This window comes from Diachasma alloeum, unplaced genomic scaffold (assembly GCF_001412515.2).
Source record: "Diachasma alloeum isolate Michigan unplaced genomic scaffold, Dall2.0 Dall_scaffold_00879, whole genome shotgun sequence".
In the NCBI taxonomy this organism is placed as follows: Eukaryota; Metazoa; Arthropoda; class Insecta; order Hymenoptera; family Braconidae; genus Diachasma; species Diachasma alloeum.
In genome coordinates this window covers 126,039-153,971 of record NW_021681000.1, presented here as the reverse complement: position 1 = coordinate 153,971, position 27,933 = coordinate 126,039, and the positions used below count along the sequence as shown (strand labels likewise).

Below are 27,933 nucleotides of genomic sequence, written 5' to 3'. Positions count from 1 at the left end.
GATTCTGACGTGCGAAATGATTAAACGGGCTTTTGAATTTTCCAAGGTGAAAGAAGTTCATCTGCCGTCGCGTAAAGTTCGTCTGCATAAATTTGTATTTTATTGCAATAATACTATCCATTGTTTCATCATTGATTAAGTATGTTAAGCCTTGAACAGATCACCTTAATGATTGTTCTAATAAATTTTCGTTGCCTGTCACCGGTATCACGCATTCATGCATCGAAGGACATGCACACACATTACAATCTTCAACGATGGGTTGGCTGTCTCTGAGTTTGAAGGAATTGGAGGTCGTTGACTGTCGATAATTCCTGGTTGAAGTGTCTCTTTTTCTTTATGTACTCTTGCACCCCGATCTTGCGATCCTCCGAGTGTTAACATGTCCACTTTCAATTAATTGACTACACTCTCTCATCTGCAAACTCGCCCAGCCTTCTTGATTCTACGTCTTGTCCAGCTCAGATCATGAACCACAGCTGAAAAGTTTTGAAGACATTGAAGGTGAAATCTGATGGTTTCATGCTAAATTAGATTGATTGTGTCTTACATCTGGTCGTTTCGCCTGTACGCATTTAGCAATGTTGAAGACTTTGTCACACGGATCTGCTCCAGCTGTGAATAGAGCAAAGGTAATCAGTGGATGTATTCAGATTGATTACACATTTGGAGATATGACCCAGAAAAAGTTTCTTTACGCTGTTTCGCACAAGCCTCCAGAAGTTCTCGCGCTTGATCCTGCATGTGATCCGGGAGGAATCCAACCAACATGTCTACTTCAAGCTCTCCCTCGTCAATCTAAAATAGTAGCATTGATTTCACTCCTCATGAAAATAATAACAAGATTTAAATACATACGACACCGAAAGCTGCGAAGAGACAGTCCATGTAGCAGGTCAAAGCTCGATCATTTGGCAAAGCGCCATTATTCACTTCATCGATGAGAGCTATAAAAAATATGTTTCCAATTAATGCGACTGAATTTACCACGATCGATGCAGCAAATCCTGAGTGGGTATTCGATTGCGGTCGCCTGATTTTCGACCAGGTTATGGTCCTATTGTGGTCAGGATTTCCTGATTAGACATTCCGGATTAGATCCCGGTCTTAAAACCAAACAAGCGTTTCGTTTATGACCCTAGACTGATCAATACTCGGTTTTATGGGTCAGTTCATGACTAGGCTGATTCGAATTTCCACCTGGGTAAATCTTACTTTCGGTGGTTCCATGTTCCCCCATGCATCGCGCCTTATCATCCGCAACCATTGCCATCATGTCGTCGGTAATGAAATCCGGGCGCTAAATGAAAGATTTCGGAAGGAGTGACATAACTCTATAGAGTAACGATTGTATTCACAGCCAACAAAAAATGATCAGTGTAAATCCGCCTTTGTTTTGGTATATTTTGTCTTCTTTTGAGATGTTTCACAATTTTATGATGACTGAACCCAGTTTTAGGATTGATTTACACAGAAAACGGCTAGATTATCCGCCGGTTGGGGTAAAATATTTCCTTTTTGGGATAATTCATGCTTAAAAAATTATGGGAAGTTATACTGCTGATATACACTGATCATTTTGTGTGCGAATTATGAATGAAAGAACAGATTTTTACCCCTGCAGACACAATGAGGGCTTGCATAGCCACTCCAAGGAGAAAACAGCAGACTACATGTCTCGCCATTATTGTACTTCGCTCGTGTTTTACACAGTCAACTTAAATATTTACAGAATCAATAATATCGATAAATAATCGAACACACTGGGCAGATGGGTTGTTCGTCGAGCGATGTCTCACGCGCAAATCTGGAATATCAGTGGCTGCAAGTGGAGATTATAAAGACACAAGTCACGGGATGTGGGCGGATGGATGACAGACTCTAATACGTAAAATCGAGTTTTGTTTGTACCTGAATCATGTAAATGTCGGTGCATTTTCTATTGTCCTCTGCTCTCCAACGGTCAATATTTAAATGCCTACGTACATGATGAAACCATTAATTTTTTACTTATGTGAATTAATGGTGTGGTATGAGCTAGCAGATTGTGCATTGGTTTTCAAATCAAGTTCTTAGTTGGTATTCGTCTTTTACTGGTTGGCCATACATCCCTGACCTTCATTGCATCCTGCGGATGCTCTTCCGTTGTGTTATATTCATTTCTTCGCTTCTCTTTCAATCAGTTTCTCTTGATCATTAGCATTCGGGAGGTAATGATGGTACTTCCAATTTGGTTTCTTTATCGACGAGAGGAATAAGGGAGAAAAGTGTTACTAGGGGAATATTTTATCCACAATTATGCATTGGATTATATATCATGGTGATGCTTGGAAATTTGATTTGAGGACGATGATGTCTTTGTGTACTGTAATTATCAGGGCTTCTCTAATTACAGTTCTTCTCATTGTAAATGATTCTTAGGAAATGGAATACTTTTCCAGTTCATTGATAATTTTCTGTATCACATTTTCTACGAGGAATTAGTGCACAAATATTTTCAAGTCTCAAAATGAAAGGACCCTTTCTATGGTGATGAATGCCTGCTGGAGGTACAAAGAGTCATTGACGTTTTGGTATGGAGTTACCTGGTCACGTTCCATGAATATCGGATGATGAATAGGCTTTCACTTATCTCAACTCCTACACTCAGAAGTGGAGATAAATATTATACTCCTAACCTAAATTGAAACCCTCCTCTCGGAATTGAATAGTGAGTAATTATCGAATGGTTGCTCTAGTTACAGTTCTTCCCATTGTAAATAATTCTCATGAGATTGAATAGTTTTCGTGTCTATTGATTGCTCATCATGTAACGTTCTCTGTGAGGAAGTAACATGTATTCAAATATTTTGAATTCTAAGAAAGAAGCAAGTCATTCTGCTGGTGAAGGGAAGGTCCCCTTCACTCATTAACATTTTGATCTGGAGTTAACTATCAATTTATCATTGATAGTCATATAAACCTCGTTGCCTACCGTATTATAAAATAAATATACCCGAGTCGAATAATTGGACCTGACAAGTTCTACTTAGGCCTTTCCGTTCAGAAATGGATAGGTCTTGGGAAGCCTCTTCCCAAGTGCTTCCGAGACCTTTCTACATCTGGTTATGTCCCATTTCAGCACTTGTTAGGTGTAAGCAGGACTTGTATTCAGACTTTCCAAATCCTTGCCGGTCCCCGTAATTCTATGGGCCTATATTAAATCTGCGTTCGTATCCCTGTTTACTCATGCGTTATTGAAATAAAAAATGCAATTATTGTTTTTTTTTTAATCTCGAAAATCGACATTTCACGAGAGGGTGGAGGGGAGATGCATGTATGCGGAGGCTTGAAATTTTTACCCAACAAGGGGAGAAGGTTGCAGAATCTATTCTAGCCACTCTTGTCCCTCCGCTTGCATGCATTGTCCAAATAAAAAATGAAATTGTTAACAAATCTGACCCTTGTTCCAAGTAACAATCGAAAATCTGACCTTGTGGCCCCCGGTGAAAAATTTTGTTTTTCAGTTTTCACTTTTTCCACATACTTTTGAGATTGCTGAATAGCCCGCCGCTTAAATAGCTATAATCAACGTTCAGTCGGCTAAAAAATTCGATTTTGGCGAAAGTCGACTTTCCGCCGGGAAAAACGGAAAATCTGACCCTTTGAAAATTTGAAAAAAAAAACTTTCAGTTTTCACTTTTTCCACATACTTTTGAGATTGCTGAATAGCCCGCCGCTTAAATAGCTATAATCAACGTTCAGTCGGCTAAAAAATTCGATTTTGGCGAAAGTCGACTTTCCCCCGGGAAAAATGGAAAATCTGACCCTTTGAAAATCTGAAAAAAAATACTTTTTCAGTTTTCACTTTTTCCACATACTTTTGAGAGTTCTGAATAGCCCGTCGCTTAAATAGTTAGAATCAACGTTCAGTCGGCTAAAAAATTCGATTTTGGCGAAAGTCGACTTTCCCCCGGGAAAAATGGAAAATCTGACCCTTTGAAAATTTGAAAAAAAAAAAAACTTTTTCAGTTTTCAATTCTGGCTTCCAAACGACGTTTTACGGACAGTGTAATGAAAAATCTGATTTCTGCTAAGGGGTATTATATGCACGGGCGACGCAATAATTCTCTTGGTTAGTATTTTGGTTTAGATTTACTTGTTCAAATTGTTAATTTGGCATTGATAGCCATATGAACTTCCATGTGTATCGGATTACCAACTAAATACACCTCGTAGCGATTTCTAGGAAAGTATTCAACATTCCTTTTTCCATCTCATCCGTCCTATCAGCTGTAGTATAGATTTTTGGTGTCTAAAATAGATCCAACCCTCGAGGGATATTAATCCTTTCAGTGGATCAAATGAAACCCCTGTGGGAGACATCCCTTCAATATCTCTAAAACTTGGACAAAGGTTCCAAAACAGGACATTGTCTTATTGTCAATATTTCCTCTGAAAAGGGATTATGAAATCATATTGGAGTTATTGTTGCCAGATACACTCGGAAATGCATTCGTCCTGATAATGTATCTGTCAGACTCGTGATTGAAAGAAATGTAATTCAGTCGAAACTGAAACACAACATTGTAATCAGGTTCGTCCGATGAAGTCGAAAGAATTGGAGGATGACTACGATTTATTTTTAGCTCCGAAAAAGTTGTTCACCTTCAACTCTTCGGAAACCAATAAATCACTTCATTATTTTTCAGCATAACGTGCAAAATATAGTTAAAATTTTTATATATTTTTACTACCGTAGAAAAGATTTGATTAACTCATGAGTAAAAATTGAGTAAAATACGATGTTTTTTCGCAAATTTCGCATAAGTAAATCGTAAAATGCGTTTCTATTAAGATAGTAATTTACGATTTCTTAATGACAAAAAAAAACCATTAGGCGTCATATTGGCGTTGAACATAAATTACGTTTAGTGAAATCTAAATTGCACCGTGCAAAACGCAGTTTACGTTTAGGTTTTTTGTATGTAGGATATAATTTACTTGGAGAATAAATTTTACCCCAGGGGTTATTTGCTTAACAGTGCTTGGTGCGGTTGGGCCTGAAGGTATAATCTAGAATCTTTCGATGATCAAAAATTATTCTACAACATTTTTTCTACCAAAAGTTCGGATTAATTTCTATTCATGGCATAAATGTGTTTCCACTAGACCTTCAGTTTGTATCTGTTAGGGACGTAACACGGTTAACAAACAAATTCCACTACTGACTCAACTTTTTACAACCTTATTTATGAATTATTTACTACCACAACTGAATTCTATTTTTAAATATCTCAATATCGTTAAAATATCTTAGTTGTAGCGTGATAGGCGCAAAAGATGTAAATTGCAAATGCTATCCTCAGAGTAAACCTGTACGTTTTGAATATTGCTGGAATTATCAATGTATATGCTTGCGTCGTATATGCAACACGGAAAGTTCAAGATCATTGGATTGACCGTGTGCTACCGGTCGTATAATGGCTCTCGCTACACGGCGTCTGTGTTCGCGCGGTTCTCTCAGTTTGTTATGCAATCGGATCACACATTGCCGGTGAAGATAGACGCTGAGACGCGCGAATGCTCTGAGTTGTACTATACTGGCACACCACGAGATTGCGTTACATTTCAAACTACTACTGGGGATTAAGTGCAATCCTCAAACGATTATGGAATACTAATTCACTGGATTTCATTTGGTGATTCAAGACGCCGGAATGGAGGGAATATACGGGGGTTTATCACATTTGGTTGGGTACTTACGAGTCTATTTACTAAATGAAATAGTTGTCGTTGGAATATTCCAACTTCTGGCTGCAGTTAGTATTGTAACTAATGGACGTCGATTTCAGGAAAAAGGATTTATTCAATTGAGGGATATTCCTAGAAACCAGAGTTTTCTTCCGGTTGTCCCCATGTTTTTCATAGATAATGTTTTTAATATTCCCCAGCTATTGAAAAAAATTCTAATAACTTTACAGATTAGTATACTTTACAGTTTAGAAGACGATAAATACTAGGCACAGGCTAAATGGTGGTTATATGTCCCCCCGAACTAGATTTTTCCATCTTATGGGAACACAGTTTTTACTATGTTGTTCAAAAACGAATCCGTGGTAGATTGATAAATTCCGAATACGGTGAATTTTTTGTAAAATTTTATAGTACATAGTTTCTGCGATATTTAACTCTAAGGGAGCCTGATTAGGTTTCAATTATGGCAATCATGTTACTCTAGAGGATGACTATGTTGCACAAATGACCTTGGATGAACTCCTTCACACGGAGAGAAATATTCAGTAGTAAAAAAATGAAGAACTACTACTAAAGTATTTGGATATTCTTAAATCTCGGTTCTTCAACATTTTCTCCTCAAAAAACCAGAACATTCATTGAGTTGAGAAAATTATGATCTCGAATCTAATCAATTTTTCTGGCAATTCTTGCAGTTTTTAATAATCTCGAAAATTTTCCAGAGATATTTAAAGAAAAATCTCTGCGTCCAATCACGAAAAAGTCCACTCAATATCATATATATTGACGACCTTTCACCTAGTGAAAACATTGGAAATTCAATTTCCTCAGAAATTTGCCCTGAAAGCGTGAGGGAATCCGCACCCGAGATTTTGGACTCCGTCAGCAGTTGAGTAAAACACACCCTCCCGATTGAACCCAACGAAATTTACTTGCAGCACGTGTTCCCCCCGGCTCGCATACTCCCACATCACTGCTAGTGTATTGATCTCATCGACTTTTGTGTTAACTGTTAACTGTTATGTATCGTTTTTAATTGACTCCGAATTATTACCGGTTCATCCCTTTGAAATTCCCTCATCCTCGTAAGCCCGATCATTCAGAATCTCATCAGCATGGTTCTCAGCAATTCGAGAGGGTTTTCACTGCTAAATCTCATTACAGTCATTACCGATTTAACGTGATTTTAATGATTTCTTGAAATTGTTGATTTCATAGCATTTCACTTATTTCAAATTCATTGCATGCACTACAGAGAAGAATTCAAATAGACTGTTAAAAAAATCTAGCCAAATTTTCGGGAAAAACAATTCCTTGAATTGGATTGGAGGGGAAAAAGTCAATGGAATTTCAAGTTTCTCTGACAATTTAAGTAAAGCCCCAATTTTTAACTGCAGAAAGACGGAAATTCCACAATTGACGTAAATTTTTAAGTGAAAATGAATATTCACTGCTAAATTCCTTCGAATTCTCAGGGCATTCCTTCAAAATTCTTGGAATTCCAGGCATTTTTAAAGGACTTCATTGAAAATTCAGTGGAAGCTGGAATTCTTGAGAGATTTTTCCGAATTTTCCTTATTTTTCTTTACTTTTCCCGGCTTCATTCGAGAAACAACATTCAATTGATTGCTCAATGTAATCACGTTCTAAGTACAAATTTTTGATCAGTTCATGAAAGTAGAAAATTTCTCGACTGCAGATTATATTAGGTTAAAAAAATTAGAACTTTTCTATTTTTGTGGTGAATACATGTGACTTGACGCCAAGGACTGTTGTATTTGATTCAAGTAAAAGTTTTCACTTTTTCCACATACTTTTGAGAGTTCTGAATAGCCCGTCGCTTAAATAGTTGGAATCAACGTTCACCCGGCTAAAAAATTCGATTTTGGCGAAAATCCACTTGCCCCGGAAAACCCGAAAATCTGACCCTTTGGCTGGGGCCAAAAAAAACGGTTTCTCAGTTTTCACTTTTTCCACATACTTTTGACAGTTCTGACTAGCCCGGCGCTTAAATAGTTGGAATCAACGTTCACCCGGCTAAAAAATTCGATTTTGGCGAAAAATCCAAGATCTGACACTTTGACCCTTGTGACCCTTGGACCGACTTTCCCCCCGGAAAAATCCAAGATCCGACACTTTGGCCTCCGGTGAAAAATTTTTTTTTTCATTTTTCACTTTTTCCACATACTTTTGATAGTTCTGAATAGCCCGTCGCTTAAATAGTTGGAATCAACGTTCACCCGGCTAAAAAATTCGATTTTGGCGAAAAATCCAAGATCTGACACTTTGACCCTTGTGACCCTTGGACCGACTTTCCCCCCGGAAAAATCCAAGATCCGACACTTTGGCCTCCGGTGAAAAATTTTTTTTTTCATTTTTCACTTTTTCCACATACTTTTGATAGTTCTGAATAGCCCGTCGCTTAAATAGTTGGAATCAACGTTCACCCGGCTAAAAAATTCGATTTTGGCGAAAAATCCAAGATCTGACACTTTGACCCTTGTGACCCTTGGACCGACTTTCCCCCCGGAAAAATCCAAGATCCGACACTTTGGCCTCCGGTGAAAAATTTTTTTTTTCATTTTTCACTTTTTCCACATACTTTTGATAGTTCTGAATAGCCCGTCGCTTAAATAGTTGGAATCAACGTTCGCCCGGTTAGAAAATACAATTTTGGCGAAAAATCCAAGACCTGACACTTTGACCCTTGTGACCCTTGGACCGACTTTCCCCCCGGAAAAATCCAAGATCCGACACTTTGGCCTCCGGTGAAAAATTTTTTTTTTCATTTTTCACTTTTTCCACATACTTTTGATAGTTCTGAATAGCCCGTCGCTTAAATAGTTGGAATCAACGTTCACCCGGCTAAAAAATTCGATTTTGGCGAAAATCCACTTGCCCCGGAAAACCCGAAAATCTGACCCTTTGGCTGGGGCCAAAAAAAACGGTTTCTCAGTTTTCACTTTTTCCACATACTTTTGACAGTTCTGACTAGCCCGGCGCTTAAATAGTTGGAATCAACGTTCACCCGGCTAAAAAATTCGATTTTGGCGAAAATCCACTTGCCCCGGAAAACCCGAAAATCTGACCCTTTGGCTGGGGCCAAAAAAAACGGTTTCTCAGTTTTCACTCTTTCCACATACTTTTGACAGTTCTGACTAGCCCATCGCTTAAATAGTTAGAATCAACGTTCACCCGGTTAAAAAATACGATTTTGACGAAAAATCCAAGACTTGACACTTTGACCCTTGTGACCCTATCTCAAGAAGAAATAATTGATATCCACCGTAAGATTTTATTTACTTGGACTTGGTTAAAGTATATAACACCTGTTCCAAGAAAGAAACATCTCAATAAAAATAATTTTGTTTATCCGTGGAGAAAAACTCTGTAGCTTATGTAGATGCAATAAATAAAGTAATTTAGAATTTACTCTAAATTACTTTATTTATCGACGACTAACTTTCGAGTGTTATTGTCTTGGGATATACCTTAACCCTCGAGTAACACAGTGACTTCTGACTCAGCAAGTGATTTCATAACTGAATAGTCCGCCGTCAAAATTCCTCAATCAATTACTAAAAATGTTGGATACATTTACCACGATTTATCACCCTAGAGTTGCTAAATCCTATCTCGAGAATCTCGTAATCCTTGTGATCAATGAAAACCCTCTGAAACCGTCAAATGAATTACGGAAACGATTCATCAGGATAAATTATTGCCCCATAATCTCTCCACACGACAATAAAAAAATCCCAGCGAGCGAAGGAATAACAGATCTCTCGCGAAGGCGCTTGAAAATTTAAATGAAAATCAATTGATAAACATGTTAATGGCAATTCAAGCTCAATGACGGCCATGACCGAGTTACTTTTACCTGAATGAGTGCCACAATAGCTGATAGAAAGAGCGGGACAAAAACTAGAGATGATATAAAATATGATACAAAAAAGGGAGGAAAATGCAGCATCAAGAGGACAGGAAAAATAAAAAGCATGGTGCATCGAGGCATGTGTAGTTGACGGTCGTATACATGGTTGTTGAACATCAACGGTGGTTCAGGGGGACGAGGGTAGGAAGAACGTTGTGGCACAGCCAGCGGGGCGAGTCGGGGAGAAGTATTGATCGTAACTGCAGGCACTCATTCGCTTGTTCCGGGGCGCGTGCTATGTGTCGCTGCATCCTTGCTGCAACTACTATTAACGAGCCAATGGAAGAATTTTTTTCAACCATTTCTTTTCCTCTCATTCCTACCTCCCTTCTGGGACTATCTAAATTGCTCAGACTCCTGCAATTATGGGTTTTGTTCTCTGCAAATCCATTCGTTGATTCTCAAATTCAAAATGTCGACTCTGCATCTCTTATCGTTTGAGATGTTGATGACATCGAGGGTTAGGGCACGCGGTTTAAAATTTTTAGGTGAAATTTCCGGTGCTCTTTCTGGGAATTTTTAGCAAGTGATGCACTTTTAGAAGAGATTTTATGGACAGTTGCCATTTTCAGGAGAGTGAGAAAAAATTTGATTTAGGACACCGTTAGAAAATATTATGTATAATTCAGTAGCGAAGTGGTAAAACGGTACAAGTCAATTTTGACTATTGACCAGTTCCCAATGAATACCTCGGAATCTAAGGAAGACGGCAAAATTTTTGTTATAACCTTTTTTGTAGAGCTGATTGAGAGCTACAACAAATGTAATTATGAAAATTTGGAGCATTTGTGTTCAACATTTGGAGCAAGTGTGAATAATAAATCACTATAAGGCATTCCCCTTGCCCAATATATTGTGAGATCCTCGAAGTCGCATCGAACACACAGAGGGAGAGAGAGAAAGAGCAAGAGAGAGAGAGAGAGAGAGACAAATGAATAGTGTGGCACGTATCTATTTTCGTACCCGGAATAGTGGATAAAATTGACTCGTTATTTATTCCACAGGTGGCGGTGTCCCTGAACAAAGTACGACCCCTCTGTTCCCTCCCCCTCTTCACCTCCCCCAGCAAGGGAGAAAAGGCTCCCTAGTTGTTCGGTTAAATCCCATATTTTGTAGTCTCGTAGATAATGACATCCGTCGCGATATCCCTCTCACACGGTTTCCAAGATGGATACTCATATTTTATCCAACCCCTTCCGACAAGCGGATATGCCCAGCCCCTTGCCACCTTCAGCGCTCTAAGGAAATCGATTTCGGTCAGGTTCCGCTCCTCGGAACGATCATCGTCAGTATTATTATTACTCTTTCCACGTTTTCAGTGAGAAAATGTTGTCATTTCTTGTCAATTTCATACCCGTTAAATTAACGGATTCCCACTGTGACGTTCATTTCGATGCTTATGCAATTTATCCTAGTGTACACGGAAAGAATATTAAATCATTTTTTATTGAGTGCCAAATTAGGCTGTATTTTTATTTAAAAAATTTTTTATTTAAATTCACGAATTAAAATTGAATTTTTTTAATTTTTTATTTAAAAATACAGCCTAAAAAAAATTATCAGTAGTAATACACCAAGAGCTTCAAAATTGTCGGGTGTTTCCCGATAGCTTCGTTGCAAACAAATGAGGCTGTCAAGTTTTGCAGGTTGAAAAATCCCGAGCGCTTCAATTCGCTTGAAATTGCTTAATTATTTCATCAATGCTCCTCCTCCCAAAGTAAAATTTCTAATTTTCCTTTCAAGTTTAAAAATGGTTTCTAACGGTCCAATATCGAGATTCAAATTCAAACCTGCTGAAATTTAACTAATAAAATCACTGTAAAATGTCCGGAAACTTAGGGTCAAACGGGCTCAAATGAAAGCTCTGACGTTCGACTATAAAAGTAGAAAACCATTTCACTAGAGAATGAAGAAACCATCATAAAGCTAACTTTGGGAGTTCGTGAGAAAATCGAAATTTTTAACTGTCATCATCAAAATCGAATCAACCAATATCGCTATCGAAATCATCTTTTAACTTCGACTTAATGGCATTAAAATAGACATTTTAAACTACGATTGGATTCATTTGAAGGATGATATCTAATCATATCCTGGGAATTTTGATTTTCAAAAAATAAAGAATTGTAATTAAGAATTTTAAAATAAAGAAATCCCCAGAAATTTTACCTTAACAGCACTAGAATTTTTCACAGCCGGTGGATTGTAATTTTTTCCAGTACTCGTACTAGAATTTTTCTGGAAAATTTCTCTCTGTGTACATACGTACGGACACGGTCTAAAAATTGCATTTTCGGACTTTTTGGATCATACTGGGTCGGTGTAACTCAAAAAATCGAAAACTTCAATTTGAACAATTAGAATGCTTCCATTCGGAAGCAAAAATAGCCAAAGTATTTTGATATCCTTAATTACAAAACCCATTAGGATAATAGTTTCTTCCCAATATCGGAGTAACGTCGTTTGATAACGTACCCTCGCTGAAGTTTCAAAAACCTTGGACTTATATTGTTAATGATTACGTAACAAAAGTGAATAATACAAGCCATCGTGCGGGAGTATCGAACTCTCACTCGGTCAAACGAGGATATTCGACTCTTGCGTCGTTCCATTTCACATGTCTTCGATCGCTTTTTCCTTCGGTGAACAGCCGCTCTGCCTCGGCCCCCAATCCCACCCGCGGGTGTCTGACCCCAAAGACAATACACTGAGAATGTGGTTCGAAGAAAAAATTGGAGCAGACTTGAGGGAAAATAAAGAACTAAAAGAAAATGAACTAAACGTGGGCATGTGTTTTTTAATCCGTTGAGTGAGATAAATTATTCATCTGGTGATATTAAGGAGGTTGGTTACCACAATTGGTGGGGATAGGCAAGGGGTCGAGTGGAGCACTGAACGGCGCCGCCTTGAATTATTCTACGAGTGGAATGAACTTAGGATATTACACTTTTTTAATAATCATAAATGCACGAAGGAATGTAAAATGAACTTTTTATCGAAAAAAAATGTACACTGGTAGTTTGCCTTTGGGAAAAATACAGGTACACTTCTGAGAAATTTTCATCAAGTGACAGTTACGCTGAAGGTTGAAACAATTTCAATTTTGAAAATTCACAAATTGATGGAAAAATCAACGGAAAATGTGAAGTTCAAGTCATTTATTCTATGAAAATGAATAGGAATCAGTGAAATTCAGCGGAATTAGGTACTGAATATTTATGTTTTGCTCAAAGTTGCAAAGAAGTTGCGGAATTCTCGTCTTTCTGCTGCTTAAAACTTTTCAAGTCTATTGGATTGTTTGGGAAATTTGAAATTTTATGATGGTTCTTGACGCTCAATCGAATTTAAGATCACAGAGAATAGTAGATTTCATCATTTAGACCCACAAAGTATTCCTCGTCTTCGGCTCGGATTATAAACTCACATTCGTCAGAAAATACTTTGTGAACCTTATGAAGAAAATGATAATTGTGGGCCGTGACATTTTTCAAGTTCTTCATTTTCAACTTCCAAGTGTTTCAAAAATTTCAGCAAAAAAATTTCGCCAGTCCACATCCTGACCATTCTTCTGTCTTTGTGGGGCTAGTTCAAAGGAAAATCTCCAAAATTTTCCATAACTCGTGGTATTTCCCTATTTGTAAAGTGAAGAATATCAAAAATTCCAGGAAAGATTATACAAATAGCAGGAGGGTACATGGGAGTTTGTAGTGGTGTGGAAGGGGAATAGCAGAGGGGAGGGTGAGGGGTTCAGACCAAAGGATCGAGTGCTTTGAATGGGCACTCCTGGGAATCTGTAAGAATGAAGAAGCAGGTCACCGTCATCGTGACACACAGAGAGACGCCGGTTGCCGCGACGCTGGTTGTCGCGTGGGCGTTACGGAATTGTCCCGCGGGGGAGTGTGAGGAAAGAGGTGGAGTTTGATAGAGTGGGGATAGGATGGGTGAGAAGGGGGGTGAAAAGCTTTAGTAGGAAATGATGGAGAGAAGAAAAGGGTGCAGAGTCGATCGGTTCCCGACCTCGCCAACTCTGGGGCTCAACGTGGCCTCGCCATTCACCCGTACTGTCACTGCTTCATTCTGTAGAGCTTTGTCACATACCGGGAGGGGGCGAGGGGAAGCCGTGGGAAGAGAAGTTATGGAGAGAAATCCTGAATTTCTTTTGGAATTAGTTTGGAAAATTGTGGAAATTGTACAGGAGAAAAAAGTTTCTAGTTTTCTGTAAAAATCCATCATATTTTATAGCTCGGAAAAATATCCGGATCTTTCTAAAAAAAGCATGAGAAATATCGAATCGAAAATGAGAATTCCAAATAGGAACCCGAGTAGACCCTAGTCTCCAACCAAATCTATTCGTTAACAATAACTAATCCTTTCTATCAGTGTATCGAAGAGCTATGCGGTGCGTCACAATGCGTCACAACACTCAACAGAGAGAAAAAAAATTGAAAAAGAAAGAAAAACGCAGCGGCGACGAGCATTGACAAACACTTTGGTGCGTTGAATGTTATTTTGCAAAAATACATAGCTAAAAGACGAGGTAGTACGCACTGTAAATACAAATCAAGCAGGCTCACCTTGAACCTTGGAAGCTCACACGGAGCGCTCAAGAACGCATTACAATTAATAATTTTACATTGGTAAAGATGATAATGATGATGATGATGGGTGGTATGATAATGTGAGCGGAAATAGTGGAACAATTCTGTCCTGCCATTGAAATAGCCGTAGGAACTTGAAATAATTCAGTAGCGAAGTGGTAAAACGGTTCGTCGATTTTGACTATTGACCAGTTTTTAGTGAATACCTCGGAATCTAAGGGAGATAGTTAAATTTTCATTCAGACCTTTTTTGTAGCATTCAATTTGCTCTAGAAAAAAAGTTATTACGAAAATTTCATTATCTCCCTTAGATTCGGAGATTTTCTTCAAAAACTCAACTAAGAGATAAGTCGACTTAAGGGGAGACTACTATGTGTTTTAAAAGTGGTGGGTTATTGGATTGAGACTTTTCATGCATTGAAGATCGATTATATAGATCTGAAAATAAATAATTAGTGCAAAAAAAATTTTTTTTATAGTTCGTTTGCTCGAAAACGCTTAAAATGCTAAAAACAGTCCAGGGCCTCCAATTTTTGAGCTACAACAGATTATTTTTTTTAATTTTCGGAAAAATGAGTGGAGCATCAATTACGAGCCAAACGAAGAAGTAGTGCTAGAAATTAGTTGTTGCTTGCATAGAGAATAAAATATTTTTGAAAAGACTACATATATTTTTGCAATAAAAATTTCCAATCTCGGTGCACGCTTCGCATGTTTGGCACAAAAAAAAAATACTTTTGATCATTTTCACCAATTTTTTTGGGGCAAAATGAGTCTTTTAATTTTTAATTAAATTTCTCTGTTTCTTGAACAACGTGAAGTCTTCCATTTTGTCAGATTGTCAAACGAGAAGGATAATCCTTTGATCAGCAGATGTTCTCCATTTGAAGAGCTCTTCAATCAAATGGTCTGAGAAAGAATTACAAGAATGTATGGGTAGTCGGTGTCATTCAAGTTCCATTGCGCAATAAAGTTTTTTCTTAGAATTTTTTGCTTATAAATAAGTGATGGAAAAAGGTCGTAATCTTCAAGAATTGTAACTTTGTAGCTGTTTTATGATTCTTCCGCAAAAACTAGACTTTTTACTCTGCCATATTTCTCGAATATTTCAAACCGTTCAAAATACTCGGAGAGAATTTTTTTTCTATTGAAATTTCCCCCCACATTCTGGTGCAGAAGAATACAGTAAATTGAAAGAAATTTCCAATATTATCGGGGAATTGCCGCACGACACGAATTGTCACACGACATACAACGTTATAATCATATTCGTGAGACAGTACTTTTATCGCCTTATGACATAATATACAATTTTTTGATGATTTTTAAATGATTTTTTTGACACAAGCAATACTTGTTTGAGGACTCTACTGTTTTTCTCTTAGTGTGAGAATTTATTTTTCTCTGGATGAATGAAATGAAAAAAATGACTAAAGTACTTAGATACCCTCATGCTCTCAAACGCGATGAATATTTCTTGAAATGATAAAAAATTGGAGGAGTGAAGTTTTTCCACTGCGCAGCGACAAAGTTACTTCCAGTGTTGGGTAATGTTCAATGTTACAGTTAATTGAAGCATCATAGATTACCTTGAGCTCAACGGTAGGTCAACCAGCGAAGAACCCAATCCATACCGATAACTTCAATTTTTCTCCTTTCATTAAACTTTCAGGCGAGAAAAAACAAAGGAAAGTTCCTATAAACATACCATTTGATGATTGATTAATAATAAAACAGGAACTTTCCGTCACACTACATCCGCTCATTCACTGGGCATAAATGATTCATTAATTTTTTACATACCATCTGAATGTTTTACACGTTGATGATTACCGAGTGAATTCCTCACGGCAGTTGGATAACGATTGTCAAATACCATTGCATTGAATTTCTCTCATACCCTTCCCCTAATACCACTGGTTTGATACCCGTCTTGGGCAATTTAATGCGATTCCGGTGGCACGTAAACTGCCTGCGACCTTCAATGGATGGTTTAAGAGCCGTCACGAGACGGCTGAAATTCCATTCGTGTCTAATCAATTGAATAAGTAGTTGAAATATTCCGAAACTATTTGAAAGGATATGTCAAATATCTTTGATTGTGGTATTCTAGAAAAATTGTGAGATAACAAAAATTCATAAAGTTCAAAGTTGGAACGGAAAAAGTCAGTATTGAAGGCGAATTTCTTATCAATGTATGTGATCCTCGCTGAGAAAAAGAATTACTTTTGCCAAGGAATCATTTCCTTGGGAGAAGCATTTGTTTTTTTAGGAGTGTATTTCTCAGGTGGTCCATGTCCATTTCCAAATATTACAATTGTGTTGAATAAATGACCACTTTTTCAAAGATTCATAATAAATTAATCATGCTAAAATGGTTGAATGTATAGTGTGGTCTGTACACTGATAGAACGGATTAGTTATTGTTAACGAATGGGTTTTGGTTGGAGGTTAAGGTCTATTCGGTCTCACCAAATGTTCATTCGTTAAAAGTTAACGAATCTCGTTTGGAATAAATGAATCATTCTATCAGTGTACCAAACTGTAAAAGATACTTGGATATCCTTAAATGAAATTGCCCGTTACGCGAAGTTGCCGGAAACACGCTAAACGGGCCTGGGCAGTGTACAGTAAATTCGGCAACGCTGAACCCTAAACAACGGCCGTGAATCCCCACCGAGGTGACCGAAGTCGCAGGGTCCCGTATGGTAACCAGACTAAGATGAAGCGAGTGAATGGAATTTTTATTACACGGTTTTTTATACATAAATTTGCTATAGAAAAATGTTGTTACTTTTTCTTTCAAAGCAAAATCCCAAAGATTGACCCCCAATTGAAATAATACATTTTTCCTTTACAATTCATTCAACTACTTTTTCCATGTCGAAATAATTATTATACTGTACTATAATACTATCATTATTTAATTATTTTTACAGACGGCACTAAGTAATCTAGAAGAAATGCAACACAATCCAATGCTGTACAGGAGTAATGAACGTGGTCGGAGTATGCACGGTGTTGGGCCAATGAGATCACGACCGATGGAAAAAAGATACGATACATCACCCTATAGTGGTACATACCTGTCACCCCCACTGCCAGACACATGGAGAAGAACGAATTCGGATTCAGCGTTACATCAGAGTGCCAATGAGGCCTGCCAGGCCACCTCACCAATTCCTCATCGCAGAGGTAGCGATGCATGTCGGTGTTGTTTCCTTTGTTTTATTTTTCCCAATTTTTTCACCATTTTCTATTGCTATTGATAATCTAAGTAGCAATCCCTGCAATGAAATTTGTTCTCCGGATATTGCTGAGGATTTTTGAAACGACACATGTCACAATTTCTTTCACTAGGATTAATCAAGTACAGTTGAATGAACATAACTAGAAATAATTCATTGTTCATGGGAATTTTCAGCGAGTGGGGTTTTCAGACGATTTTGATAATTAATTGGTATAAGTCTGAACTGAAAAAGATGTTGATAAGTCCCATATATTTGAAAGTAGGAATACAAATTTTTATGGATTTTTCATTCACGAAGTTTTTGTGTGAAAAGAACGAATCAAAAAACGGCGGGGATTCCGTCATTATGCAACCACTTAAGAGATCCGATCAATTAGCCCGTCATGTATAGATATTCCAAATTTTTATTTTTTTCCTCATTGCAGTAGTTTTGAAGAAAATTGCGAGCTAATAAAAAACATTGCTAGTTAGTACTTTTTTTTAAATAAATTTTTGAAAAATCACCTCTGAAAAAAAAGGCGTTATCGCCTCTATTTCATTATTAAGACCTCTTAAGATGGTCTTGAGCCAGGGGAGACTCCCTCCACCCCAATGTTCTAAACACACTCCTAGACCCCATTGCCCTCCTAGACAATGTTGTCACAACTCTGCTTTTCAATTGAAAACAGACATCATCTTTAGAGACATTTGTCATGTTTAGAGGCCCTAGCACGCCATTTCTCGACCCGCTCTTTCATTTGAGCCCAAAAAAACATTCATATCTTGTCTGACATCGCTGCTACAAACTCGGGTTTTCAACTCGGGTTTTCAACTGAAACCGGCAACGCTAAAGCCTAAATAACATGGCGGGGAATCCCCGCGGAGGTGACGACAGTCGCAGGGTCACGTTTGGTGACCAGACTAGAGTTAATGAAACTTATTCTCTGTGTGAACGTTTCAACCCCAATCAAAGAAAATTTGTCGCCTTCGCAGTAAAAAAAAAAACAAAAATGTGATTTTTCAAAATCTCATTTCGTCGCAGAGATTGTCCTCCTTGCATATCTTTGAATTCACGCTCATGACCCGAGAATTCATATTTTCCATTGCTCATTACAGATCAACATGCGATGGGCAACACCTCTGGGGACAACAGGGATGGCCATCATGGGTTTATCGAACGACCAAGATCTTCCTGTGAGATGCCTCGAGTGCCCGGAATACAGTAAGTCAATTATCTCAGCAAAATTGACTTTTCATTCGATCTCTGTCAATAGTTTATTTGTATCTATGGGCGGGGGGCGGAGGGTAATCCAATAATGCAGTTATAAAGAAAAAAATTGAGCCGGAGTTAAAATTGTATGGAATGATAAATATCCGGATTAAATGGTTCGCTCGACCAATCGAGTAATTGTGCAGAGTACTATGCATAATTGAATGGGCACAAAATCCGGTATTTGACGAGAGAGCGACGGCTGAGCGAGGGTTATTTTCGTGGGCTAACTCTGATACCCGTGACCGGTCAATGATTCGCAAATAAAATTGTTACCAATGGCCTCATATACCCGGGGAGAGAATACTCGATAGCAAATCACCACACTCAATGCTCATGAATCATTCATCGTTTCGGATTCTACATTTCGTATTGTATACAAAATTAAAATTTCAGTTGAAGTGGTAGGAACATACTCCAAAAAAATGCCCACTGGGTTTTAATGTTTAAAGTGTTTTATCTAAAACGTCAAAATAATGAAAAAAAATTTTTTTTTTAATTCAGGGAAGTATCTGAATATGCTGCATCACTGGGGTTTTTCCCAAAATTTTCCCAGATCTTACGTTCGAGAAAAAAATGATGAATTCGAAAATTTTTCTCTGATGGCTTTAAAAATAATGAAAAATGCGTGAAAAACTAGTATGAGAGAAAGTAAATCCTGATTTCAATTTATGAGAGTTTTAACCCTGTTCTAGATCTTTTGACGAAGACATACTGAAAAATAAAGCCCCAAAATTTGAGCCCAAATCGTCGATTTTTGCGGTTTTTCGTTCACTCCATAATGAAATGTGACAACGTCACTCTTGACCTCTTTGGCGCAAAATTTGAACGTCGTACGAATTTTCTAGTCATTCGGTGTAAATTTTACGGAGAATATTGATTGCAACAAAAAATAACGAATTGTATTCTGCTATTTTTTAATACTTTTATTATTCTCAACTTGGTTTGCAAAATCGTCTGTTTTCTCATTACTCTCCTTGTAATGAAAATATTTATTACTAAAATTTATGCCAAGGTATTCTCATTGAAAATATTTAAATCGAATAGATTTGGTAGAAAAATGAAAATTCGTAGATTTTTTAGGATTGCAAATAGTTTTCATTCGAATTTGCCATTGAATAAAACCGCAGGAACGTTGGGGAATTTTTTGATAGGATTGACGAAAAATCAGTAGAATTTTCCATAAAAATTCAATCGAATTTTGTAGCGGATGGGCTAGTTTATGCTATATAAAGAATTCAAACACCGAATGAAATAAAGTTCTGAGGAAAATAATTAACGCACGTATTTCACGGAGGAAGTTGTTTGACATGAGAAAATGCGAGAGTAATTCATCAAGCTCAAACAGAAATTTCCAATTACACGCAGTGTTCATACTCCGGAGATTTTGATGCTGGGGGATATTCCCACAACATATAGGGGAGTTGAACAAAGGTTTCCAGCGGGTTATGAGGTTTTTTAATTGAGTTTTTTTCATGTGAAATAATGGTAGAATGCTTTTAGCTTGGAACTTGGGTTTTGATTTGATCTTTATGAGAATACGCGATGGAACCAGTCACTCCGATGAAATTGGTACTCGAAAAATTGGATTTCTGGGATTTTTCAATATGAAAGATAGAGAGTTCTCTTTGACTGAGGATGATCAAAGTTAATTGGATGTGACACACCTGTGAATGATCGATTGAATCAATGAAATTTGTCAATTAAATTGCGTGAGAAAAATTGGATTTGTTTTTTATATTTTTCAAATGTTTTCCAACGGTTCAATATCGAGATTCAAATTCAAAACTGCAAAGTTTAAATAATAAAATCGTCGTAAAATGACCAAAAACTCAGGGTAAAATAGGGCTGAAATGAAAGGTCTGATGTTCGACTACAAAAGTATTAAAAAGAAGATTTCAGTGGAGAACAAGTATCCAAAGTACATGAATATCCTTAATGATTTATCCTCCACGAAATTAACTTTTTAATAATTCTTTTTAATAATTCTTTTTCAGCATATATCCAAGCTCACAACCGCCAGGTCCCCAGACGCCAATCGGTAATAATACGGGTTCTCTGCCAGATCTGAGCAACGTTCACTTCCCATCACCACTTCACACACCACTGGATCAAGAGGATCACTCGAGTAGTACGCAGTATAGCAACGTGAGTCATGTTGTCATTCATATATTCTCCCACAAAGTACCGAAATCGTTTTCCAAAGGATCAACGAAGATTGATGATTATAAATAAACAAAACAGGGAACAAACGAATCGTCAAGATACTATCAAGCACAGTATTTCACATTTTCATTTTTACATTCGTTTCAATGATATTAAGATAATTAAGCTTGATTGAGGTATTTCATTTTCTTCGCTTTTCTAACAGCGTGTTCAGTCCGATGCCACTTCCATAGATTTACCGAAGGTATGCCAAGGAATTACTCCGGTTTTCTTTCTGTCCGAGTGTATTACACATTTTTCTTCAATTTAAAAAAATTCATATTGTACCATTATTTTCCATGTTATTTATTCGCACAATGCTTTAATCGGATTTAAATATCAAAATAAAGATAATAAAGCAAATGCACATTTTTTTTTACTCACGTAAATTGTTATGAAGGTATTTATGGCGGGCATGTAGGAGGTGAGACGGAGGGAAATCTATTGTTTTCGCAGGAAACCAATCGCTGAACAAAAAAAACGATATTTCAATTACAAATTTTCAATCTATTTCGACCATTTTTGTGTTTGAAATATTTTTTAAATAATTTTTCTATTTTTTCCCACATATTTCAAGCCTTCTTTTATTTTCATAGAATCAAATTCAGACCTAGAATCAAATCGCAAAAATCGAGACTTTTTTTTCTAGTTTTAATATTTTTTTTTTTCGAATTCTCATAAGGGTCCGTGTTAAAATGTATTTTTTAGAAAAATTCCCGTTCACCCATTCCCCTAGGCTATATGGGATTTTGCATAGGGGTTGTGAAAAAATCAAAGAATGTATAAAAAAATCATCCATTTCTTGACATTTTCGACCGCCCTGACCACGCCATAAATACCTTAGGACTCTGAATATTCAAATTATTTCATGACTCTAGCACGAAAAAAACATTTCATATTATTCGTGTAAATTCGTGTGGAATGTCCAGGCGATAAAAAATGTATTTGTGAGATTGGATTAAAAAAAGGAGAAATCGCTCTGTGGATTTATTCCAGAGTCCTCAAACGGGCAGTCCTACGACCTTGTCGCCAACCAGCTTGGCACAAGCTGGGAGGCTGTCCTTTTCACAGGAACACAGTCCACCAGCCGCCCAAGTAAATATTCCTGGTCCATTCTTAGATTGTGTTGTCTGGATTGTTTAGTCGTAGTCAGTTGTTGAACGGAAACAACATAAAATGTTGAATAAATTAGATTGATCGAGTCTGAAACCCTAGACGATAGAGGAATAATCATAAATCAATGAATAAAGTCTCTTTTTTGGCGAGAGAGATGGACCAAAAAATATTTTAGACTGTTTGTTAATGGGTTTCGAGTGGAACCATGGATTAAAACACCTAAGATAATGTTTTTGGGGCCCACAACTTCACTGTCTGTGCTTGAAACAAACTGCATGATTGTAAGGCGCTCACGTTGAATAAAAACAAGTGGATAATTGGTTATTTTTGGTGGTTGTATGCCTGCTTCTGCTGATTAATTACCAATTTGCTTCTGAATGGATGTCATTTTTGGGCATATTCTTGCTGTTTTCAATAAAATCAATTGGTCACTGGCCTTTTTTTCTAATCAACATTTTCATTAAATGTTCAAATTTTTCGTGTTTTTTCATGCAAAATTTTGGTTTTTGTCTCGGCTTGTCTCGTTTCGATTTTCTACATATAAAAAGCGCGAAAAAGTTTAAACCGAAATGAGAGAAATTGACTCGGAGTCATCACGAGAGGAGTCGATGCTGCGTATTTTTAGACTGAGACGAGAGCAAAGATTTCCATGCTCATTGAGACCGAGATTCTCTCTCCAAAGTTTTGTCTCACGATGTCTCATGAAATGTCTCGCGGCATCACTACTCTCGCCCTCAATTTTCAGAATATAAGGTAGAAAGGTCATTCTACCTTTCGCGTTTCACCATTTCTGACACTCTCATTATCCTTCATTTATCACTCATTCTTTTTTTTTATATATTAAGATTTCATTGTTACCCAGAATGATACCTCCATTCAGGAGAATTTTCTTCTCCCACCTCACTGGTATGGTTATCACCTTCACGAAAGAGCCAAGGGAAGCCTACCCGTGTGTTTCGAAGGTATCCTCAATCCATTGTAGTGGAAAAGGCCGTAAGTTGGCTGCATGAAAGAGATTGCTATCATCAGCTCGATCATCATCTACCCTTTTGTTCCTTATCCCCTGGCGCTTATTTTCTTCCCTCATTCTACCTTTCGCGTTTAACCATTTCTGACACTTTCATTATCCTTTATTTATCACTCGTTCTTTTTTTTTCTCCCCGAAACAAGGTTTTTTTTTACTTTTATTTATATTTTAAACACTTTTTGATTTTGCCTTTTTTTGTAGTGGTTTCTTTGTCTTTATTATTTTGCAGAACCATTTATCAGTGCCTGTTAACTCTAGGTTCCTCCATACATGTAAGGTCAGTAGTAAACAGATTTTTTTTTTGTTTTTCATTTTGCTTCTTGCAATTTCACGAGTAAATTTTATTAATACATGCATCTACCTCTTCTGTGATTGCATGGGCGAAAGAGATTCGCGATTCATCAGTTAAGGGGATGCGTTGGTGAAATTTAAGTCTTCATTGGGCCTTGCCCCTCATTTAAATTTCACCGACGTATCACCTTAATTCATGCAATTTGAGGTTTTGATTAATCAAAGTTTATCCTGTAATCACAGAATTCGTTCCTCAGCCAAACCCATATATTTTTTGATCGATATTTAAAATGATCCTCTGCATTTGAGCGACTCGTTTGAATGGATGTTTCGTTTAAAACTAGTGAAGATAATTTTAGCTTTGAATTTCAGATTTATACGAAGGGTGAGGAATAGGATTTATTGAAGTGGAAAGAATTTTTTTTTGAAGTTGCTATTGAGTTTCAATTTAATGTTATTCTATTTATATAGAAGTGAAGTGAGATGGGGATAAAATCTGCGAGGAATGGACGTTATAGAGGTTTACTCAAACTTGATAGATGCCACTTCCTGAGATCGTGAGACACAGTGTCTCTGTTTGTGTTTTCAATTTGAGAAAATCCTTGAAATGAGTGCAGTTCAGAGAAAAATTTTATAGAAAAACCTAGCGCTTTCGCCAGAGAATCCTATTAGACTTCCATTGACAATTTTATTAGTTTTTCCCCAATTCTTTGGAAAATTCCGCAAACCATTCACCCATTTTTTAAATATAAAAATTGATTATACAACTTATTCCATTCAGATATTCTCACAGTTTTTATTTTTTAGCCGTATTTTTTCCTTTTCTCATAAAAAAATTCAAGAAAAAAAAAAGGAAAATTCGTGCCTAGGAAATTTTATAGAAACAATCTCAACAGTATTATAAAAACAAAATTTGTGATGAAATCTCTTCTTAAAAAATTCATAGAAAAGATGGTGAATTTTTCAATCGAGTCAGCGAAAAAATTGTGGAAGTAATTCAATAGAATTTTCTAGCCAATGCCTTCAATCGATTCATCAATCTTTCTAAAATCAATGACTTCTCTAAATTTTACTTCTCACTTCAATCCATCACATTCCCACCAATTGAACAGTGTAATACCTAGTTACATGTTAGAGATATGAAGAATTGAAGAAAAATCAATAAGTAAAGTGGAACACTTGGCATTAATTTCTTGAAGTCAAATTTATTGGGGGATAATAATTTTCACCAGGGTGTGGCATTGGAGAATAGCACAAGCACTTCGCAACAGGATCTACAGTCCTACGGGCAAACGTCCGCTCAACCACCCCCTTCTGCGTCACACAGTCCTGCTCACCATTACATTTATCAACAGCCACACAGTCCAGTGCCACCACAAAGTCCCGTGAGTGTGAAATAAATTTTAATAAATCGCATTCATTAATTTTATTGCACGATTTCAGAGAACTCTAGAGAGTTTTTTTTCTTGAGTCGGGGGATTTGGACAATTGTGTTACGTCCATTCGATACATAAATTTTTTACAATGTTTTTTTTCGTATCTGTATCAATAAAACGTAACAGCGCAGAAGACTTGATTTTTTCTATTTTTGTGTCATTGGATTATCTCGATAAGTGGATTTAGGAGGCAATTTTGAAATATCTTATTGCAGACAATTCCTTCAACTGCAAAAGGGTATTTATATTTTGGCCCAGATCAACTCGTTCTCGAGATATTTCGGGTGTAGGAGAACTTAATGTCTCATTAAAAATTCAATTCAGCAATCGATCCATCTTATCATCTCAGTATCTACTGATTTAGAGTATAGGAAAGGTCTCTTGAAGTTTCGTCCCAAGTGCACTTGTTTTTAAGATTTCTCGTGTTTCAGAAAAATTAATTTTCGATCAAACACTGGAATTACTGATATATTTATCTAATTTCCGGAATAACTAGGGGAGGATAGGGCAAAACGGACGGGGAGGGCATAACAGACCACTGACAGAAAATGGGTGATTTTTTTTTTCTTTCCTTCAAATCAGGAACACAGAATGTGTTGAATTAAAAGTGAGTTTCTTGGATCGTAACCGTCACAGGGGTTTTATAGACAAAAAATGTCATTGAACCGCAATTTGATCAGATTTGCTGATCACCTCAAACCACAAATGACTTCAAATTTGCTCCATTCGGAAGCAAAAACAAAAATTATTAATTTTCTGTCAGAGGTCCGTTTTGCCCTACACTTCCTTATGATATGAGAATGGAATAGGAGTAAATGGAATGGAATCGGAATAAATATGGAGAGACTCTTCGTTGAAAATTTTTCTTATTTGCAGAAAAGTTCTTTCACATTTTATTCCAAACTTCTTTCTTCGAACTTTTCCTGCCTGGAAAGTGCACTTTTCGAAACGGTTTATTGTGCGTAAAGTGAATTTCGAGTGCGTAAAACGAAGCTCTTGAATTTTACGCGCGTCGTGTGAAAAACAACCACTTTACGCACACTAAACCCTTTCGAAAAGTGCATCTTTCAGGCCGGCATCACAAAAAAAAATTATTAATCGAAAATACTATGATAAATAAAATCATAGAAATGCGAAAAAAAATTGGTATTTTAGTGTCATAATTCGATTACGATGATTTCCTTAAAAACAGTCAATTTGTTAAATATACTCATTCTCTTCTCTGTCCTTCAACTTTAGAAAACATCACAACCTCAACATCAACAACAGCTCAATTCCCTCGTTTCGTACAGGACAAACCAGCCAGTGAGACCCTCCCCGCAGTCATCACCTGGATTGACAGTTCAAGTGAGAATTCTTAAACAAATTCTTCATTCACCAATTTCTCCTCAATTCTCCATTGATCAACGGTTTAATTCAATTTCAGGGGAGCCCTCTGAGCTACAGTAACAATCCATCGGCACCACCGAGTCCCACAGGCCATCCAGGACCACCGAGCCTCACGTCAGACAGCATAGACCAGAACAGCTACTTCATTAATCAGGCACAGGCTGCTGCACTCCAGCAGACGTTTGAGCAGTTTAATATGGTTAGTAATTAATTATTGATTCGTGTATGAATGGGTCAGCCTACGTCAACATTTCCACTATTTTCAACCTCTAAACTCGCAATTATCACCAATATAATTTGAGTCCAGGCGGCAAACAAAGTTAAGCTGTTTCGTGTGAAAAGTCAAAATAATGAAAAAAAATTGGAAAATTCATGAGAGAAATGTCTAAGTATGCTGCATCATTGAGAATTTTTACACATTTTTTGCAGACCTCCATCTCAAGAAGAAAAATGATGAAATTTGGATGTTTTTGTAACTCCTCCAGCCTTCGAGGTTACCCACTCTCAATCAGGGAAATTTCCATGGCACTCAAAAAAATAATGAACTATTGAGAAAAAAACTAGAGGGTGATGAGTCAAATCTTTCTTGAGAATACGTATAAGTTTCAGATTTTTTTCAGATCTCATAAGAATGTTATTTGAACGAATGATTCGAAAAATTATGAGTTTCGGAGCAATTACGCCTTCACGCGAAGGCGCGTGATTCTAATGTCAGAAAAGGTAAGGGTTGGACCATGGAAATGAGAGAGAGAGAGAAAACACTCGACAGGTTTACCAACTCGAGACGCATTTTCATATTATTTTAATAATTAGAAAAGCATCCAATAAAAATTATTTGACACCCGTAGGTGATGAGAAAAAAATCAATCAATCTGATAAATAAAATCAATATTCAAAAAATGTTCAAATGCAATAGTTACTTGAAAATTGGAAAATTTTGCGCTCAGCGATTGAATCAGGGCTCGAGAACAATAAGACTCCCCTTCCATTTCATTCCACCGGTGATCTACACACGAAACCCCTTAAATCTATAAAAAACGGAGTTTGATTCACAAAAATCGATAATTAATGAGTCACGTCTGCTTTATGTCTGTGCTTACCAAAGGGAGTGGTAAGTAAAAATTCATTGATAAATTCAAGTCAATTAAAAACCTCAACTTCAAAAACTCAATTTCGTTTTTTCCCCCTCTTCCATTCCAATAAAATTCACGAAATATCAGGAAGTGGTGAGTAAATCTCAATTCTCATGATGAAAACAAAACAATCGTTGCGAAATTGCCAGAGTTTAGGCGATATGTAGTGGGAAGCATGCGAAAATTCTAATGAAAATTACCTCCCTCACATTGTGACTCAAAAGCTCCAATTCTTTATTCTGTTACCTGCCTACCGTTAGGACTGGGCCCAAGTGGTGCAGCAGCTCGTGGAGTCCGGTTGGACCTCGCAGGTAGTTGTTATTCCCCTCCAACCGTCGTAGAACAACGATACCATGTAGAATAGCCTTGTACTGGTGTACCTTCTGGGCGCTCCTTCTACGGAGACACTGGGGGGGTTCATTGATATAAAAACGACAATCAGTAGAAAATGCGGTGGGTTGATGAATAACCCCAGTGTACCCGTAGAATGATAAAAACCACCTTTCTCCCTGGATGATTTTCCCAAACAAATATTCTTCCCATAATAAAAACAAAAAATGCATATTGTC

The 27,933-nt window shown here is 37.1% G+C and overlaps 2 protein-coding genes across 6 annotated transcripts in view; one reads left to right on the top strand and one right to left on the bottom strand.

The window, feature by feature from the left end:
• LOC107045149 (CREB-regulated transcription coactivator 1) overlaps nucleotides 1-27,933 on the top strand; it is a 44,594-nt gene that overhangs the window by 8,811 nt on the left and 7,850 nt on the right. For 2 of the 5 annotated variants that reach the window (XM_029126596.1, XM_029126594.1), the window contains 10 exons: nucleotides 17,208-17,475; nucleotides 18,614-18,719; nucleotides 20,765-20,915; nucleotides 23,345-23,392; nucleotides 24,639-24,791; nucleotides 26,082-26,189; nucleotides 26,269-26,430; nucleotides 27,337-27,342; nucleotides 27,452-27,457; nucleotides 27,625-27,675. In XM_029126596.1, the coding sequence (XP_028982429.1) occupies nucleotides 17,208-17,475; nucleotides 18,614-18,719; nucleotides 20,765-20,915; nucleotides 23,345-23,392; nucleotides 24,639-24,791; nucleotides 26,082-26,189; nucleotides 26,269-26,430; nucleotides 27,337-27,342; nucleotides 27,452-27,457; nucleotides 27,625-27,675 (1,059 nt within the window). The remainder of the gene's footprint in view (nucleotides 1-17,207; nucleotides 17,476-18,613; nucleotides 18,720-20,764; nucleotides 20,916-23,344; nucleotides 23,393-24,638; nucleotides 24,792-26,081; nucleotides 26,190-26,268; nucleotides 26,431-27,336; nucleotides 27,343-27,451; nucleotides 27,458-27,624; nucleotides 27,676-27,933) is intronic. The other 3 variants (XM_029126597.1, XM_029126595.1, XM_015267303.2) reach the window with 3 other exon arrangements.
• On the bottom strand, nucleotides 73-1,832 carry LOC107045150 (general odorant-binding protein 69a). The gene is made up of 6 exons (XM_015267307.1): nucleotides 1,617-1,832; nucleotides 1,216-1,300; nucleotides 859-947; nucleotides 699-798; nucleotides 551-615; nucleotides 73-479 (listed from the first exon to the last, which is right to left on the bottom strand). Exons 1-6 carry the CDS (start codon nucleotides 1,683-1,685, stop codon nucleotides 462-464), a joined length of 426 nt encoding a protein of 141 aa, XP_015122793.1. The 5' UTR covers nucleotides 1,686-1,832; the 3' UTR covers nucleotides 73-461.

Coding starts and splice junctions, on each gene's coding strand:
- LOC107045150 (XM_015267307.1), bottom strand. CDS start 1,685: ATGGCGAGACATGTAGTCTGCTGTTTTCTCCTTGGAGTGGCTATGCAA. Junction 1,301..1,616: donor CCCTCATTGTGTCTGCAGGG/GTAAAAATCTGT, acceptor TCTTTCATTTAG/CGCCCGGATTTCATTACCGA. Junction 616..698: donor GGAGGCTTGTGCGAAACAGC/GTAAAGAAACTT, acceptor CTCTATTCACAG/CTGGAGCAGATCCGTGTGAC.